This window comes from Perognathus longimembris, chromosome 11 (genome assembly GCF_023159225.1).
Source record: "Perognathus longimembris pacificus isolate PPM17 chromosome 11, ASM2315922v1, whole genome shotgun sequence".
NCBI classification, from domain to species: domain Eukaryota; kingdom Metazoa; phylum Chordata; class Mammalia; order Rodentia; family Heteromyidae; genus Perognathus; species Perognathus longimembris.
The window spans coordinates 67,705,346-67,721,996 of record NC_063171.1 but is presented as its reverse complement, the minus strand read 5'-3'; the positions used below and the strand labels follow the sequence as shown (position 1 = coordinate 67,721,996).

The following is a 16,651-nucleotide window of genomic DNA, read 5'->3' as shown; positions in this document are numbered from 1 at the left end:
AGTTAACATAATTTAATAGCACAGCATTTGCATGGATTAGGATGACTATTCCAGTTTGACATGCTTTGTTATTACTAATTTTTTGTTTTACATAACTCAGTTGACTTGTCTTTTATTTTAGACCTTGAAGTTGTAACTGGCATTCCAGCTGAGGTTCCGCACATCAGAGAGAGCGTGATGAGGGAGGGCCGCCATCTGTGTTTCCAGTTGGTGAGCCCCTCTGGCGTAGCTGTTTCCGCTCTCAGTTACATTCCCAGGACCAATCAGCTGGCCGTGGGGCTTTCTGATGGCTATCTAGCGCTTTGGAATATGAAAAGCTTAAAAAGAGAGTAAGTCTTAACTTATTTTTTCTTTTCGTAATTCTTGAATATATCTTCGATTTATTTATTAGAAAATTAGGATGAGAATAGTGACTGACTTACCTTTCATTGTATTAAATCATAACTTGATATTGTGTACATAGCATAAGAGTTTTGGAAGCCAGGCACCAGTGACTCATGTCTGTAATCCTATCTACTCGGGAGGCTGAGATCTGAGGATCAAGGTTCATAGCCAGCTGGGACAGGAAAGTCCATGAGTCTCTTATTTCTACTAAAACTACCAAAAAAAGCTAGAAGTGGAGTTGTAGCTTAAGTGGTAAAGCACTAGCTTTGAGCACAAAAGCTCAGAGACAGACCTCGGGCCCTGAGTTCAAGCCCCAGAACTAGCAAAAACAAAAAAGGTAGAAGTGAGCTGGGAATGTGGCTTAGTGGTATAGTGTCTGCCTAGTCTGCATGAAGCCCTGGGTTCAATTCCTCAGTACAACATAAACAGAAAAAGCCCCAGGACTGGCAAAAAAAAAAAAAAAGCTGTAAGTGGCACTGTGGCTCAAGTGGTAGAGGGCTAGCCCTGAGCACACAGAGGCTCAGAGACAGTGCCCAGGCCCTGAGCTCAAGCCCCAGGGCTGGCCGGCAAAAGAAAAAAAAAGGTTAGGTTACTTCTTTCAGTGTTTCAGTAGGGCACTGGAAGTTCACTCGTGTCATCCTAGCTATCAAGAGCCTGAGATCTGATGATCTCAGTTCAAAGCTAGTCCAAGCAGGGAAGTCCAAAAGACTTCCTAACCACCTAAAATCAGGAAGTGGAGTATACCGTAGCTCAAAGTGGTTGATCACTAGCCTTGAGCAGAAAAACTCAGGAATAGTGCTCCGCCCTGAGTGAGTTAAGCCCTATTATAGACAAAAAACCAAACCAAACCATTGCAGTAGGAAGGTCAAGAGTTTGAGGGTAGCTTGGACCAGTAAGACTTTCTCAAAAGACAGAAGTGGGGCATGATGGTTTTACCCCTGCTGTCCTAGCATTTGGGAGGCTAAGGCAGAGAGGGGTTATGAGTTTGAGGCCTAGATAGGCAACTTGGCAAGTTCCTGGTCAGCCTGGGCAACTTAGAAAGACCCTGACTGGAGGAGCAGGCGGGGGGATGGGGGAGGGTCCCTCAAACCAGAATCACTGAAGTAATTCACATGTTCTACTTGTTAATAAAGCATGTCTTCCTGACTTCCTTCTAGCCTACATAAAGTAGGTGTGTTTTTGTTTTTAAACACTAATTATAGAGGGGAAATTTCGCCACTACATTTCCAGTACATACATTGGCAGTATAGTCTAATCAAGTGTTTCAGCGAACCAAAAAAAAAAAAAAAAAAAAAAAACCTAAAAAAAATGATTCTTTAAAAAAAATCAAAAGCCCTACAGCATATTTGTGTCTTTTTTATGATACCAAAAACCTTCACACAAGTATAATTTTATTGGTGCCTTTTATGTATGGGGTTAGCATTGAAGAGGTAGCAAATAGACATGAATGACATGGAGGCCTCTGGCTTTAAATTATCCGTTTTATTTAGTGTTGTGTATCTGTGTGTTCGCCTGCCAATGGCCTGTTAGCATATGTTCTTGAGTAATGTATCTTGTGGAAGTTCATCCACCTGAACTGTCGTGTGTTGTCTGTGTTGGTACTGGAGCTTGAACTCAGGGCCTGGTTGCTGTCCTTCAGTGTTTCCATTCAAGTTGGCCCTCTACCATTTGAGCCACAGCTCTAATTCTCCAGCTTTTGTATTGCTCCTAAAGCCACCCCTGGAGAGCCTGGCTTTTATAGTAATGTTTTCTGCAATACTTACCCTTACTCCTTGACTACCCATATTGTTCCATACATATTTAAAATACGCTCCAGGGCTGGGAATATGGCCTAGTGGCAAGAGTGCTTACCTCGTATATATGAAGCCCTGGGTTCAATTCCTCAGCACCACATAGAGAAAACAGCCAGGAGTGACGCTGTGGCTCAAGTGGCAGAGCGCTATAGCCTTGAGCCAAAAATAGAAGCCAGGGACAGTGTCTAAGTTCAAGGCCCAGGACTGGCAAAAAACAAAATAAAATATGCTCCAGTCAATCTCACACCCTCTAGCCCTCTGTCTGTTTTGTTTTGTTCTGCTTCTTTGGTGTCAGTCCTGAACTCAAGGCCTGGGTACTGTCCCTGGTAGAGCTGGTGCTCTGCTTGAGCCACAGGTCCATGTCTGGCTTTTTACATAGATCTCCTTGATTGGGCTGGCTTGGAAGCACAGTCCTCTGATCTCAGCCTCTTGTGTAGCTAGGATTACAAGCAGGAGCCACTAATACCTGGCTTTCCTTTTTTTCCTTTTTAAAGAAACAACTCTTGAGTTTCTCGCTTGTCCTTCAGATTTTGTTGGAGGAAATGGATTTTAAACCTAAGTGGCTAACGTGGAATAATGCTTTCATCTTTCCATCAGTTAGTTATTGGAAAGCATCACAGTAGTTTCATATGGTTATGACTCCAAAGAACTCGTTCACACATCAATATTGCATGCAATTTAGTTGTTCTCATGCCTGGGGCATGAGTGGCATGGCTATAATCTTTAGTGTCCTGTTCCTTGAATGTATTTTGAGGATTGTGTCCTAAAAATTACTTAATTTGGAAGACCACGTAAACAGTTGTTGCTTAACCCAACTTCTTACGAGGTACCTGTGTTTCAAAAATTTCAACTTAAAAATAAGCAAGCAAAGCCTCCTAGCTACTCAGGAGGCTGACATCTGAGGATTGTGGTTTGAAGTCAGCCTGGGCAGGCAAGTCTGTGAAACTCTTATCCAGTAAACCACCAGAAAACCTGATGTGATGCTGTGGCTCAAGTGGTAGAGTGCTATCTTGTGCAGAAAAGCTCAGTGACAGCACCCAGGTCCTGCAGCTCCAGCCCTATGACTGAGGGGGTGGGGGCGGGGGAGAGTGGGAGAGCAAGCAATATTCTGACTTTGGGTCTGTTATAGATATTACACTCAATTGGAAGGTGGAAGAGTTCCTGTGTATGCTGTGATCTTTCAAGAACCTGAGAATGATCCTCGTAATTGCTGTTACTTGTGGGCAGTTCAGTCCACACAAGATAGGTTAGTAGGTGCATGTGGTTCTTAAAAATACTTGTCATACTGAGAGTGGGATGGTTTTCACTGTAATCAAGCCAGGTGCTAAGGAGACTAAGGCAAGAGCCTCACAGTTTGAGGTCAGCCTGGGCAAAACAGTAGTGAGCCACCTCCCTGCCCTTATCTCAGCCAGTAAGAAAAGGCTAGGGTGGCCTATGCCTGTGACATGGGAAGCATTAGAAGGATTTCAGTTCTGGCCTGGACATTAATATGCCGTCATCTCACTTGAAAAAGCATGTGGATCAAGTGGTAGAGCATCTGCCTGGAAAAGTGCAGAGTTCAAATCCCAGTATGTCCAAACACAGAACAAAACTACAAAAAGGAAAGAGTTGAATACACGCAAGGCTCTGGGATGCAATCCCCAGCCCTGCAAGAACCAAATAAGGGGGCTGGGAATGCGGTTCAGCGGTAGAGTGCTTGTCTTACATGCATGAAGCCCTGGGTTCGATTCCTCAGCACCACATATATGGAAAAAGCCAGAAGTGGCGCTGTGGCTCAAGTGGCAGAGTGCTAGCCTTGAGCAAAAAGAAGCCAGGAACAGTGTTCCGGCCCTGAGTCTAAACCCCTGGATTGGCAAAAAAACAAGAAAAGAGAGAGTGGAAGGAGGGAGGGGAGGGAGGGAAGGAAAAAAGAACCAAAATAAACCAATGATCAGGAAGAATCGATTTCTTCTAGGAAGCTTTGTACTGTCATTTCTTCCAACAAAAGCAGTATAATCCATGGAATTAGGGAGTGATAGTTGAAATTATTATTATTACTATTTTTTTTTTTTTTTTTTGCCAGTCCTGGGGCTTGGACTTTGGGGCCTGAGCACTGTCCCTGGCTTCTTTTTGCTCAAGGCTAGCACTCTGCCACTTGAGCCACAGCGACACTTCTGGCCATTTTCTATATATGTGATGCTGGGGAATTGAACCCAGGGCCTCATGTATACGAGGCAAGCACTCTTGCCACTAGGCCATATCCCCAGCCCGATAGTTGAAATTATTATAAAAGTTAAATGGTTGTTTCTACATGTTTGAGTAGCAATTCTGATTGAGCAGCAAGGAGAAATTGAGCTTATTTTTTTTGTTCCTATGTTATTTCAAAGCTGAGACTAACAGTGATAAATAAATAATTTCTTGTTGGGCAGTTTTCAAGGCTGCCCGGTCATGAGAACCTCCTTTCTAATTTGTGGTCCCATTCCCCCCACTCCTTTTGTATTCACCTTTACTCTGTTCTCTAGCTCTCCTGCCATGTCTTCCAGGAAGTTAATACAACAGTTTGAGCGAGCTTTCTCTACCCGAAGCTCTGATTTGAGCTTTTTTTTTTTTTTTTTTTTACTCAAGGCTAGTGCTGTACCACTTGAGCCACAGCTCCACTTCCAGTTTTTTGATGTTTAATTGAAGATGAAGAGTCTCATGGACTGGGCTGGCTTTGAACTGAAAATCTTCAGTTCTCAGCCCCCTTAGTGGCTGGGATTACAGGTGTGAGCCTGGTTTTGAACTGTGATCCTCACATCTCAGCCTCCTGAGTGCCTAGGATTTCAAGTGTGGGCCACCAACACCTGGCATGTTAATATATTTTATGTGTCTTGGTTGATTTCTGTTTCTTTCAGTGAAGGCGATATTTTGAGTTTGCACCTGCTTCAGTTGGCCTTTGGTGATAGAAAATGTTTGGCATCAGGACAAATCTTATATGAGGTAAATGATAATGAGAATATTATTACTACTCTGTTTCCCTATTTTAATTGTACCTAGAAATAAAGACATGAGCCACTGGCACCTGACCCTCCATGTGATTTTGATCATTTAAACCCCAACTGGTGGTACATGAAAATGAAGGTACAGCTTTATAAGCTTTATAAGATTCGTTAGTAGTTATATTTTGAGGGTCTAAATATAGCTTTTTATTTGTGTTGATAGTGCTCATGTTCACACATGTGTATATATGTGGGTGTTTGTGTGTATGTTAAGTTTTAGAACCTTCAATAATTTATGTTCTGATTTGTCTCTATTTTTCTTTGTATTGTGCTTTAAGTTCTGTTAAGATTTGTATGTATTTTATATTATAGGGATTAGAATATTGTGAAGAAAGATACACGCTGGATCTTGCTGGTGGCATGTTTCCTTTGAGGGGACAAAGTAGTAATACCAAGCTGCTGGGATGCCAGAGTATAGAGAAGTTCCGATCTCATGGCGAGAGAGAAGAAAGCATGAATGAAGGTTGGTTAAGAGCATGACTTCGGTGGGGGTGGGGTGGCATGGCTTGAGAGATAGAGTACTTTCTAGAATGTGTGAGGGCTTGAGTTCAGTCCTCAGTACTTGTTGAGAAGAGTACTATATCACTTGAAGACTCGACTTAAAATTTTTTATTCAAAATTTATGATGGACATTGGTTTCTGTAGTTGATATACCTCCTAGTTAAAAGGTTAAAATGCTGATTATAGAACTTACTGAAGCCTGTATGAAGTATTCGTTATTTCTTGCTCTCTGTTGCTGTTAAAAACTGAAATTGAGTGCATATGAAGGACCCTTGTATTTAGTCACACTCTTAAAAGATGGTCTCCAGCCTTACCTAGTGTAGACAGTCCCTGCTTCCTTGTCTTCTTTAGCACTTCTTTTCTCCTACTCAAATGTGTGGCACAGAGTTTTGAATTGGTTGTAGATTTAGATTTCACTCCTGTCACTAGTTACACCCTTTTACTTACTTTAAACTTGTTTCCCTGTACACTTAGAGATCTTTTTCCTGGATTTGGTTGGGAGATTAAATGAGAACATCATTTTGGGAAGTTTCATCAGGGATTCTCGTTATGTGTATGTCTTCTTAGTGAGATGCGTTCTTGTAAGGAGCTCCTTCATCTCACTAATGATACACCCACCTCTGTATTTCATAGTCAAACATGTCTAAAACAGAACTTTTCTTCTAACCTTTTTATTCTCTCCTTGTTCTCCTCCTTTATACTAGTCCAATCCACAGTCACTGTCCAGGTTAACTGACTTTTCTTCCTTACCAAATGACTAGGCCAGTCTTTCTCACCCAAAGTTCCTCTAAAGAATGAAGTCAGCCGGGTACTGGTGGTTCACACCTGTAATTCTAGCTACTCAGGAGGCTGAGATCTGGGAATCGTGGTTCAGAGCCAGCCCTGGCAGGGAAGTCCATGAGACTCTTTATCTCCAATTCACCACCAGAAAACCTAAAGGGGGGGTGCCTTGGCTCAAAGTGATAGAGTGCTCGCTTTGAGCTGAAGAGGTCAGGGACAGCAAGCACCCAGATCCAGAGTTCAAGCCCTACGACCGACCAAAAAAATAAAGAGTTAAGTCTTACTGCCAAAGAGACCCTTTTAGGAAGTGTTTAGCTTTTGTGTGTTTAGCTTCTAGCTATGTACCATCCTTGGGAGAATATTGATTGAAATAATTTACTACTTTCTACTTCCAAGATTTCAAAGTTGCTGAAAAGTTAAAAGAAACAAATCAAGATAATCTTTTCTGATAAATACTTATTGCTGTGAAAAAGAGAAACAGTGGTTACAGGTGGTAGAGCCTCAGATCAGGAGTTTGAGTTAAAATCTCTGCCAAAAAAAAAAGTCAAGAAGAAAATAAGTGGATCCATTTCTTAGATGAGAAAATCTTGCTCTGATTCTGTTGGGGTGATTTTCCTGAGCATTTTATTTTACTGTTAAAATTGGCTTCCTCCTTCTTTCAGCACTCTCTCCAGACACCAGTGTTTCAGTCTTCACCTGGCAAGTGAATACATATGGACAAGGAAAGCCTTCTGTCTATCTCGGGCTTTTTGACATAAATCGTTGGTATCATGCACAAATGCCAGATTCTCTAAGGTATAATTATTTCTCTCTCCCCTCTCCATTCCCATGTATAGAGCTGATCAAGGACTTAGTCTTTTTTTTTTTTATTTCCTTTTAGATCAGGAGAATATCTACATAATTGCTCTTATTTTGCCTTGTGGTCATTGGATTCTGTTGTAAGTAGGACTTCTCCACATTACATCTTGGATATATTAGTGCATGAGAGAAGTTTAAGTCGAGGAGTTCCTCCTGCATATCCACCTCCAGAGCAGTTTTTTAACCCAAGTACTTTTAATTTTGGTATGTATTCTCTAACTTTACCTTTTGGAAAAAGTAATATGGAGAAAAAGTGTCCAGCTTATATGTCTATAGCTTCTGGTGTCACGTTCATGCCTCATCATTTGACATGATTGATAAATTATCAAGTTGAGAAGTTTAATGCAAGGAAATTAACATGAGAAAAATGCTGACTTTCACAATTGTTTGCAAAAGTTTCTTATTCTTTGAGTTAAAATACTCAGAAAAGTTTACTTAAGCATTTGTACTCTAGTAATTGTATTGCCTTACAATGTTAGGATAAATTTTGTTGCATGAAAGCCATTCTATACATGACTCTGATATATAATTTTACAACCTTTTTAGATGCTACTTGTCTGTTGAACTCAGGGGTTATCCATATCACTTGTACTGGCTTTCAGAAGGAGGTAAGCAATGACTTAGCATCATAAATTGTATTTCTGAATGGAACTGAAGTCCAGTGCCTTAATACATGTGACTCATAAATTTAGTGCTCTTTACATGAACTCTTATGTTGAGTTATAACGTATGTTAGGTTTATGAGATTAGCAGCTAAATAGCACTAGCTTTAACAATTTCCCAGAAGAGATGGTGGGATGTTTTTAGCATCCTTTGAGGATGTTGGCTACCTTTCACAGTGTTTGATAGTATTTTCCATCAAAAATAGAAAAATACCTCGGGAAACATGATGTGGCAGACCTTTTCATTGATAATCAGCCAGTGGAAATACACATATGTATGTAAAGTTTGTCAAGATCTCTTACCAAACCAATAAGCTTTAGAGAAGATTAACAGGGTTTCTATTGATACACCTTATTGTTCATTCACAGCTGAAAACGATTAGTTGAGTTCAGGAACCTATACATCATTTTCCTTGCTTGTCCAATCTTAATGTCTTATTTATCTGTTACAGACATTGACTTTTCTAAAGAAATCAGGACCAGCTCTCAATGAAGTCATTCCTGATGGTTATAATCGTTGTCTTGTAGCTGGCCTTCTCTCACCAAGACTTTTTGATGTTCAGCCTTCCAGTTTAAGTCGTGTAAGATGACTTTAACTATATTGTTTCTGTTGGAATGCATGTGCTTAGCTTTTTATGGTCATACAAATCTATTAGATATTTCTTGCAATAATGGATTAAGTACCGTCAGGCCCACTCTAAATGACTAGTAGCTATAGGTCTCAGGTTTGGCTTACATATCGTATTTCCAAGACTATTCAAATAGACTATAACTTGGTACCAGATCCACTTATCCATGTAGATGAGTAGTACAGGACAGGAAATGCATCATGCCTTCATCAAACATATGATGAAGTCTTTATTGCAGATTAGAGGCCATGTTAAAGTGTGGGTTCATACAAAAGGGAAGCCATCATGATTTAGCTAAACATCATGATCTGAAGCAACAAAGCCTGTCCCTGGCACTTGTTTGAAAGGCAAGTTTGTGGCTCTTGTCTTCTCTTAGAGCTAATAAATCAGACACTCTGGGCACAGAGCCCAACAATCTTATATTTTAACATCTTATAAGAAGTACTTATTTCACTTTGCTTATAAGGTATGTTAGAAAGTAAATCCTCAGGTTTTTTTGTTTGTTTGTTTGGTTTTGTTTTTGTTGCCAGTCCTGAGGCTGGGACTCAGGGCCTGAGCACTGTCCCTGGCTTCTTTTTGCTCAAAGCTAGCACTCTACCACTTGAGCCACAGCGCCCCTATGTATGTGGTGCTGAGGAATTGAACCCAGGGCTTCATGTGTGCGAGGCAAGCACTTTACCACTAGGCCATACTCCCCGCCCCCTTAGTCTATGTTTACACAGAGAAAGAGAAAAATGTTTATGAACTCTTTATTCGATTGTGGTGTTTATCTCTGTTGAACATGAGCTCTAAGACGTTTTTGCAATGGGGTTACCATTTTACACTTTCACTAGCCATGTATAAAGACTTTTTTAAGCCTTTGAATTTGATCATCACAATGCTTGTTACTCTCTGATTTTAATTATAACTATCCTAGTGGGTCTTAATGAATTTTTAGCCTTTCCATTGGTCTCATATTGTTTCTCTTCATTTCTTCTTTCTCAATACATGGTTTAGGAAGAACAGCTAGAAGCTGTATTGTCAGCAGCAATTCAGACAAGTTCCCTGGGACTTTTGACTGGTTGTATCAGAAGGTGGATAACAGAAGGTAATACTCTGATTTTCAAAATCAGTTGTCTCATTTTTCCTGTGATGAGATAATTGTAGACTCACAAGGAGCTGTGAGGCCTAGTGCAAGAGAACGGCGTGACTCGTGTGCCGCGGGGCTGGCACCCGAGAGCAAGAGCGCTCGAGCGCCTCCTGTTGTCTCCCTGCCCTCCCGGGACCCCCTTTCTGTTCCCCACAACTGCTGACCTATTCCCTAGTGCTGAAATCCTGTCATTTCAAACATGCTTGTAAAGTGGAATCCGTATGAAAGCTTTTAGAATTTTGGCACATAACAAAACTTTGTACACATTCATCCACATGGTCACTTTACTCTTAACATAGAGCCTTCTCCCCAGTGTGTGTGCGTGCACACACACACACACTCAGAACTATTTTGGGAATTGTCATGCTTTTTTATATAATGATACAGTTACCTACAAAACCTCATTGTGGCAATTGAGATATCAAGAAAGTGCCATTTGAAATCTTTTTTTTTTTTTTGGCCAGTCCTGGGCCTTGGACTCAGGGTCTGAGCACTGTCCCTGGCCTCTTCTTGCTCAAGGCTAGCACTCTGCCACTTGAGCCACAGCGCCCCTTCTGGCCGTTTTCTATATATGTGGTGCTGGGGAATGGAACCCAGAGCTTCATGTGTAGGAGGCAAGCACTCTTGCCACTAGGCCATATTCCCAGCCCTGCCATTTGAAATCTTAACGACTGTTCTAATAATGTCCTCAATTGCAGTTTGGGCCTGAGGGAGTCTATGATCATGCTTATGGTAGTATTCATGTCTTGGTTGGTTGTGTTTTACATTTTGTTTTTATTCCAGTATTGTAGTATTTCTGTGCTGGTTGGCCTTAAATTGATCCTTTTACCTAACCTCCTTAATCCTGCACTACATGCGTGTGTCACCACGCTTGACTAGCTTTCATGCCTCTTTAACTTCCCAAATCTGGTACATTCTTTAAGAAGGAGGGGTCAAAGGGTTTTGGTTTTTTAAGCATTAGTGGTTTTTTGTGGGGGTTTACAGGCCTATCGTCTTAAAGGCTGACGTTCCTCTTCTGCTCATTGGTCTTTTTTTTTTTTGCCAGTCCTGGGGCTTGAACTCAGGGCCTGAGCACTGTCCCTGGCTTCTTTTTGCTCAAGGCTAGCACTCTGCCACTTGAGCCACAGCGCCACTTCTGGCCGTTTTCTGTATATGTGGTGCTGGGGAATTGAACCCAGGGCCTCATGTATATGAGGCAAGCACTCTTGCCACTAGGCCATATCCCCAGCCCTGGTCTTTTCTTTTTTTTTTTTTTTTTTGGCCAGTCCTGGGCCTTGGACTCAGGGCCTGAGCACTGTCCCTGGCTTCTTCCCGCTCAAGGCTAGCACTCTGCCACTTGAGCCACAGCACCGCTTCTGGCCGTTTTCTGTATATGTGGTGCTGGGGAATCGAACCTAGGGCCTCGTGTATCCGAGGCAGGCACTCTTGCCACTAGGCTATATCCCCAGCCCCCTGGTCTTTTCTTGAGTGGGGTGATGTGCTCCCTGATTCCCTGAGCAGATACTGCTTAGCCAGGTGGTTCTGACTTAATACTGATTTAACTCTGTCCACTTGGTTAGAGTGTTAATGGCAAGATTTCTCTACTGGAAAGTTACTGATTTTCTGTTTGCAATGAATATTTTGTTTCTTTTCATATTTACAAATTAGAACAACCAAATTCTGCTGCTAATTTGCGCTTTGTTCTTGAATGGACATGGAATAAAGTTTCTGTCACAAAAGAGGAGTTTGACAGATTATGTAAGTATTAAAAGTGCAGATTTGGACAAAACTTAATAGTTAACAGCTAAGATTGTGTTTTCAGTATGTAATAGTTCTTAATAATTTTGAAGTTGTAAATTCTTAAAATTTATAATTTTCCTTTTACCAAGGTAACTAAAACAACTTTTGTTGTTGTTGTTCTTTTTATTTTGGTTTTCTTTTTTTTTTATTAAGTGCTCCAGAGTGAACTCAGCTGTGCACTTGCTTGACAGGCACTTTACCATGTAATCCATGCCCCAGGTCACTAAAATAATTTTCACCATAATTTCACAGTGCAATTTTAAGCTGGCAATAGGGAGTTTGAGAATTAAACATATTTTAAGAAGTCAATTTACAACATACACTGGTGCTGGAGTAAATGAAATAGTCCAGTGAAGAGCCCTTGCTCCTGACTCAGATTCTGCTCAGAATGCTATGGCTGTGAAAAGCTGATGGCACTGTGAGCCTGTTACCTACAAATGCTCTTACCTCATGCCAAATCACTTTTCTCCTTAATAGTCATCTTTAAATGTCGGATGTACACGTAGACTTCTATGAGGACAACAAGTACTCAGAGACAGATGATAGATAGCACAGTAAGAGAAAGTAAACTTTAAGTTTACTGAATAGCATGTGCCTGGGTCATTTCTTAGGATGGGCAGTACATAAAGATAAACCGCAGTCCTCTGAGTTTTGAAAGCACATTCTAGGTGTCTTTAAGCTGCTTGCCAATTCTAGCATGTCCTTAGAGAGTTTATTTTAAAAAATGTTGTTTGAATAATAAGAATTTTAGACAGTTTGTACTTGTGATTATATTTCACTCAGATTGATTGTGTAAAACTCAATATTTTGCCTTTGAAAGGCGTGCCATTGTTTGATGGGTCGTGTCGTTTCATCGACCCACAAACCATCCAGTCCATCCAGCAGTGCCATTTGGTTCTGAGCAATCTTAATACTGTCTTCAGCTGTTTCACATCAGAAGCTAAAGACATCACCTTGAGAGGTATGTCATTTGTTTATGTAAATTAGTGCTTTTATCTATTTATACTTAACTGGAAGCAAGTTCCTGTTTCCTAAGTGGATTGTTGCATAAAAAAGTCACCATTTCTCAAATGGTAGAATTCTCTTCATGTAAAGCTACAGAATGCTGTTAGATGGACCATCAACAAGTGTTCAAATAAGCTTGGGAATTTTAGTCAGTGGCTGTTACAATAGTGTCCTTCCAGTAGAATTTCAACTTGTGAAATAACAGGTGTTTTTTTATTTTTAATACAAAAAAGGGTTGTTTGTTTTGTTTTTTTCATTTCAACAAAAAAAGATGGGCAAAGGAGCTTAGGTGAAACTTCTCAGAAGAAGAGATAAAAATAGCAAAGAAACACATGAGGAAATGCTAGGCCCTATAGGAATGCAAATTGAAACAACTCAGATATTGCATCTCACCCTCATTAGATTGGCCAACTTTGTGAATTCAAACCACAAATGCTGGCAGGGATGTCAGGAAAAAAGAACCCTGCTGCACTGTTGGTCGGAATACAAACTGGTATGACTACTCTCGAGAGCAGTCTGGAAGTCCCTCAGAAAACCAAACACATCTTCCTTACAATCCAGCCGTACAACTCCTGGGCATCTACCCAGGACATCACAAGTCAGGATACCATGAATACACTTGCACATCCATGTTCATTGCTACACTATTCTTAATAGCCAGGTTGTGGAAACAGCCCAGATAGATGCCTTACAGTAGGCGATTGGATCAGAAACATGTGGTACCTATACACAATGGAATTTTACACAGGCAATAGCAAGAATATTATATCATTTGTGGGGAAGTGGATGGACCGGGAACAAATCATGCCAAGCTCAGAGAGACAAACAACATGTTGCTCTCCTATGCAGAAGCTAGATTTAAAATACTGGGACATAATAAATGGTACAGGTCTGTAGGCATTCACACAGTGTGACCGAAGGCGGACACTCTTAGGAGAGGAACAGATGCAAGTAATACAAAACAATATCTATTATTATCTAATACCAATACAAAATAACATCTATTGAACCTCCAGAAAATGAAAACAAGGTTTCTTTGCTGTTCTTGTTTTCTTTCCCTGAGTTATGTAAATGTAACTCCATCTGTACATCACCTTTATAATAATAATTGAAGGGGGGGGGGAAGCCAGCCACTCGCAGCTCACTTCTGTATTCCTAGCACTTGAAGAGGCTGAGATCTAAGAATTGTGCTTCAAAGCCAGTCTAAGCAAGAAAGCCCGTGAGATTCTTTATCACCAAATAACCACCAGAAAATTGGAAGTAGTGCTGTGGCTCAAAGTGGTAGAGCTCTAGCCCTGAGCAAAAAAAGCTCAGCAGGGACAGTGTCCAGGCCCCAGCTTCAAGCCCCACAACCTGGGGTGGATGGGAGGACAAAATAATAAAATAAAACTGACCTTTTCTGTTGTTTAGTTTAGGCAACCTAAATTAATTATTGTATTTGTTCGCATAAAATGTCTACTTTAGTCAGTAACTTAATTATTTTAGCCTTTTGGGGATTTGCTTAATGTTACTTTGGACCAAAGTAAGTTAGACATAAGCTAAATTTATTCAAAATACATACATGCTGTTAAAAATCACTAGTATTGAAAATTGAGTATTTTGGCTTTTTGTATGTTATTGGTAATTAAAAGTTAACTCTTTACAGGAATGGTGGATTTAAACAATAAACATCTGGTTACCCAGCTCATCTGTCAGTATGCACAAATGGTTCTTTGGTTCTCTCACTCTGGACTTTTACCAGAAGGTTTAGGTAAAATATTTACTTAATCTCTTAAGTATTAATGGAAACATTAACCCTTGTCTTGTTCTGTGCTGTTCTTTCTACTTCACTCACATTTTGCTTTCTTACATTATTCCTCCATGACTGTGACTGAAATGCAGGTGTGTGTGTCTGCGTGTTCACTGCTTTTAAACCGGAGAACAAATGTGCCATCAGCTGAATGTTCCCTTATATTTTTGTGCCTGTCTTGGGGCTTGAACTCGGCCTGTTTGCTGTCCCTGAACTTTTTTTGGTTGTTGTAGGACCCAGGCACTGTCCCTGAATTTGTTTGCTCAAGGCTGGCACTCTGCCTCTTGAGCCACAGCTCTGCTTCTAGCTTTTTGGTAGTTAATTGGAGATAAGAGTCTCACAGACTTTCCTGCCCAGGCTGGCTTCAAACCATGATGGTCAGATCTCAGCCTCCTGAGTAGCTTAGATAATAGATACAAGCCACTGGAACCAGTTAAATACACCCTTTTATGTAATAATGAATACCAATACCAAGAATTAGAGAAAACAGAGGCCTTGCTTAGAGGACCCTCTGCCAGCGCACCTGTAATCTCTGGCCTTACTGGCTCATTCTTCTCAGATTTGAACAGTGATGGATATATTTTATACCAAGGGAACAAGATTATTGGAATGATTTCTAGGGTTACAAACCATTCAGGATCCTTGTGGTTATAGACTTTCATGAGAGATTGTACTCACTTGTGTGTACATCTATTTTAGAAAGAATATTTAACCTGCAAATCTGCAGGTTAAAAACAATATTATAAAAATGCATTAGTGGGCTGGGGATATAGCCTAGTGGCAAGAGTGCCTGCCTCGGATACACGAGGCCCTAGGTTCGATTCCCCAGCACCACATATACAGAAAACGGCCAGAAGCGGCGCTGTGGCTCAAGTGGCAGAGGGCTAGCCTTGAGCAGGAAGAAGCCAGGGACAGTGCTCAGGCCCTGAGTCTAAGGCCCAGGACTGGCCAAAAAAAAAAATGCATTAAAATATCCATGATAGGGGCTGGGAATATGGCCTAGTGGCAAGAGTGCTTGCCTTGTATACCTGAAGCCCTGGGTTCGATTCCTCAGCACCACATATATAGAAAAAGCTGGAAGTGGAGCTGTGGCTCAAGTGGCAGAGTGCAAGCCTTGAGCAAAAAGAAGCCAGGGACAGTGCTGTGGTCCAGAGTTCAAGCCCCAGGACTGGCAAAAAATGTGTGTATGTATCCATGATTTAAAAAAATACAGTAGCTGGATGCCAGTGGCTCACACCTATAATCCTAGCTTACTCTGGAGGCTGAGATCTAAGGATTGCAGTTTGAAGCCAGCAGGGTCAGGGAATTAAGTGAGACTCTTACCTCCAGTTAATCTCCAAAAAGCCAGGAGAGAGGAGCTGTGGCTTAAGTGGTAGAGTGCTACCCTTAAGCAAAAAAGCTCTGAGTTCAAACCCTCAAAATAGTGTGGTAAGAAGTTCTGGAAATAATATCTATCTATCTGTATGTATATATATGTGTGTATTTTTTTTACAATTATGCAGATGATACCGTACAGCTGTCGAAGTTGTGCTACAACTACCCCAGCATCCAGGGCTACTACACCAGCCACCGGCACAAGTGGAAGAGCTCCCCCAGGTACAGTGGCTTCCGCCCTCTGGCTAGTGTGGGCCACGTCTGACTGGCTGGCAGAAATTGTCACTGGCAACTGTTTGCGTTTTCGTTTTTAAACTTAGAGATAATAATGACTGTTGTTTTCTAAGCAAAACTTTTTGTTAGAAGAAATTGTATAATTTAAGCTTTTTTTTCCCTGAGAATTCTTAGTTTAGAAAAAGACCAACCTTCTTTAAAGTATACCTGTTTCACCAAAGTTTTAAGTTACTTTTCAAATTTTAAACCATTTCCTTCCTTGTTCCTATTTCTTTTACATTGTGTTTGGCCCTCAGGAATTTAAATCGTCTTCTTAGTATTAGAATGAATTATACAGATAACAACTTTAGAGCAATGCCAAGTTTCCTAGGTAGTCATCTCCTGAGAACCCTCAACTTAAAAAGACCAACCTGTGTTGATTCTGATGTTTGGTAAATTTTGGGACCCAGTTTTTAGAATAACTAACTCAAGGTAATGAGCACAAACTCAGGAAATTGATTAGGCATATTTTGCAATGCTTTATCTATAATTTTCTAAAATTGTGTTATTCATTTGCTATGCTTTCTGGTGCTAATTGACATGAGTTCTAATATTAGCATATAAATACATAAAATATGCAGACAACAGTTTTCAACACAGGAACATCTTAGAAGGTAGAAGCTACTATTACGGGTGATAATATTAGATGAGGAAATAGGAATACAGCATTTGCATACC

General features: G+C 40.7%; 1 protein-coding gene across 2 annotated transcripts in view; it reads left to right on the top strand.

Moving 5' to 3' along the window:
• The window catches only part of Ahctf1 (AT-hook containing transcription factor 1), a 54,407-nt gene that overhangs the window by 12,824 nt on the left and 24,932 nt on the right, over positions 1-16,651 (top strand). For both annotated transcript variants that reach the window (XM_048357514.1, XM_048357513.1), the window contains 13 exons: positions 122-329; positions 3,307-3,423; positions 5,051-5,135; positions 5,507-5,657; positions 7,138-7,270; positions 7,356-7,537; positions 7,880-7,941; positions 8,448-8,576; positions 9,621-9,711; positions 11,401-11,490; positions 12,353-12,493; positions 14,183-14,287; positions 15,829-15,922. In XM_048357514.1, the coding sequence (XP_048213471.1) occupies positions 122-329; positions 3,307-3,423; positions 5,051-5,135; positions 5,507-5,657; positions 7,138-7,270; positions 7,356-7,537; positions 7,880-7,941; positions 8,448-8,576; positions 9,621-9,711; positions 11,401-11,490; positions 12,353-12,493; positions 14,183-14,287; positions 15,829-15,922 (1,588 nt within the window). The remainder of the gene's footprint in view (positions 1-121; positions 330-3,306; positions 3,424-5,050; positions 5,136-5,506; positions 5,658-7,137; positions 7,271-7,355; positions 7,538-7,879; positions 7,942-8,447; positions 8,577-9,620; positions 9,712-11,400; positions 11,491-12,352; positions 12,494-14,182; positions 14,288-15,828; positions 15,923-16,651) is intronic.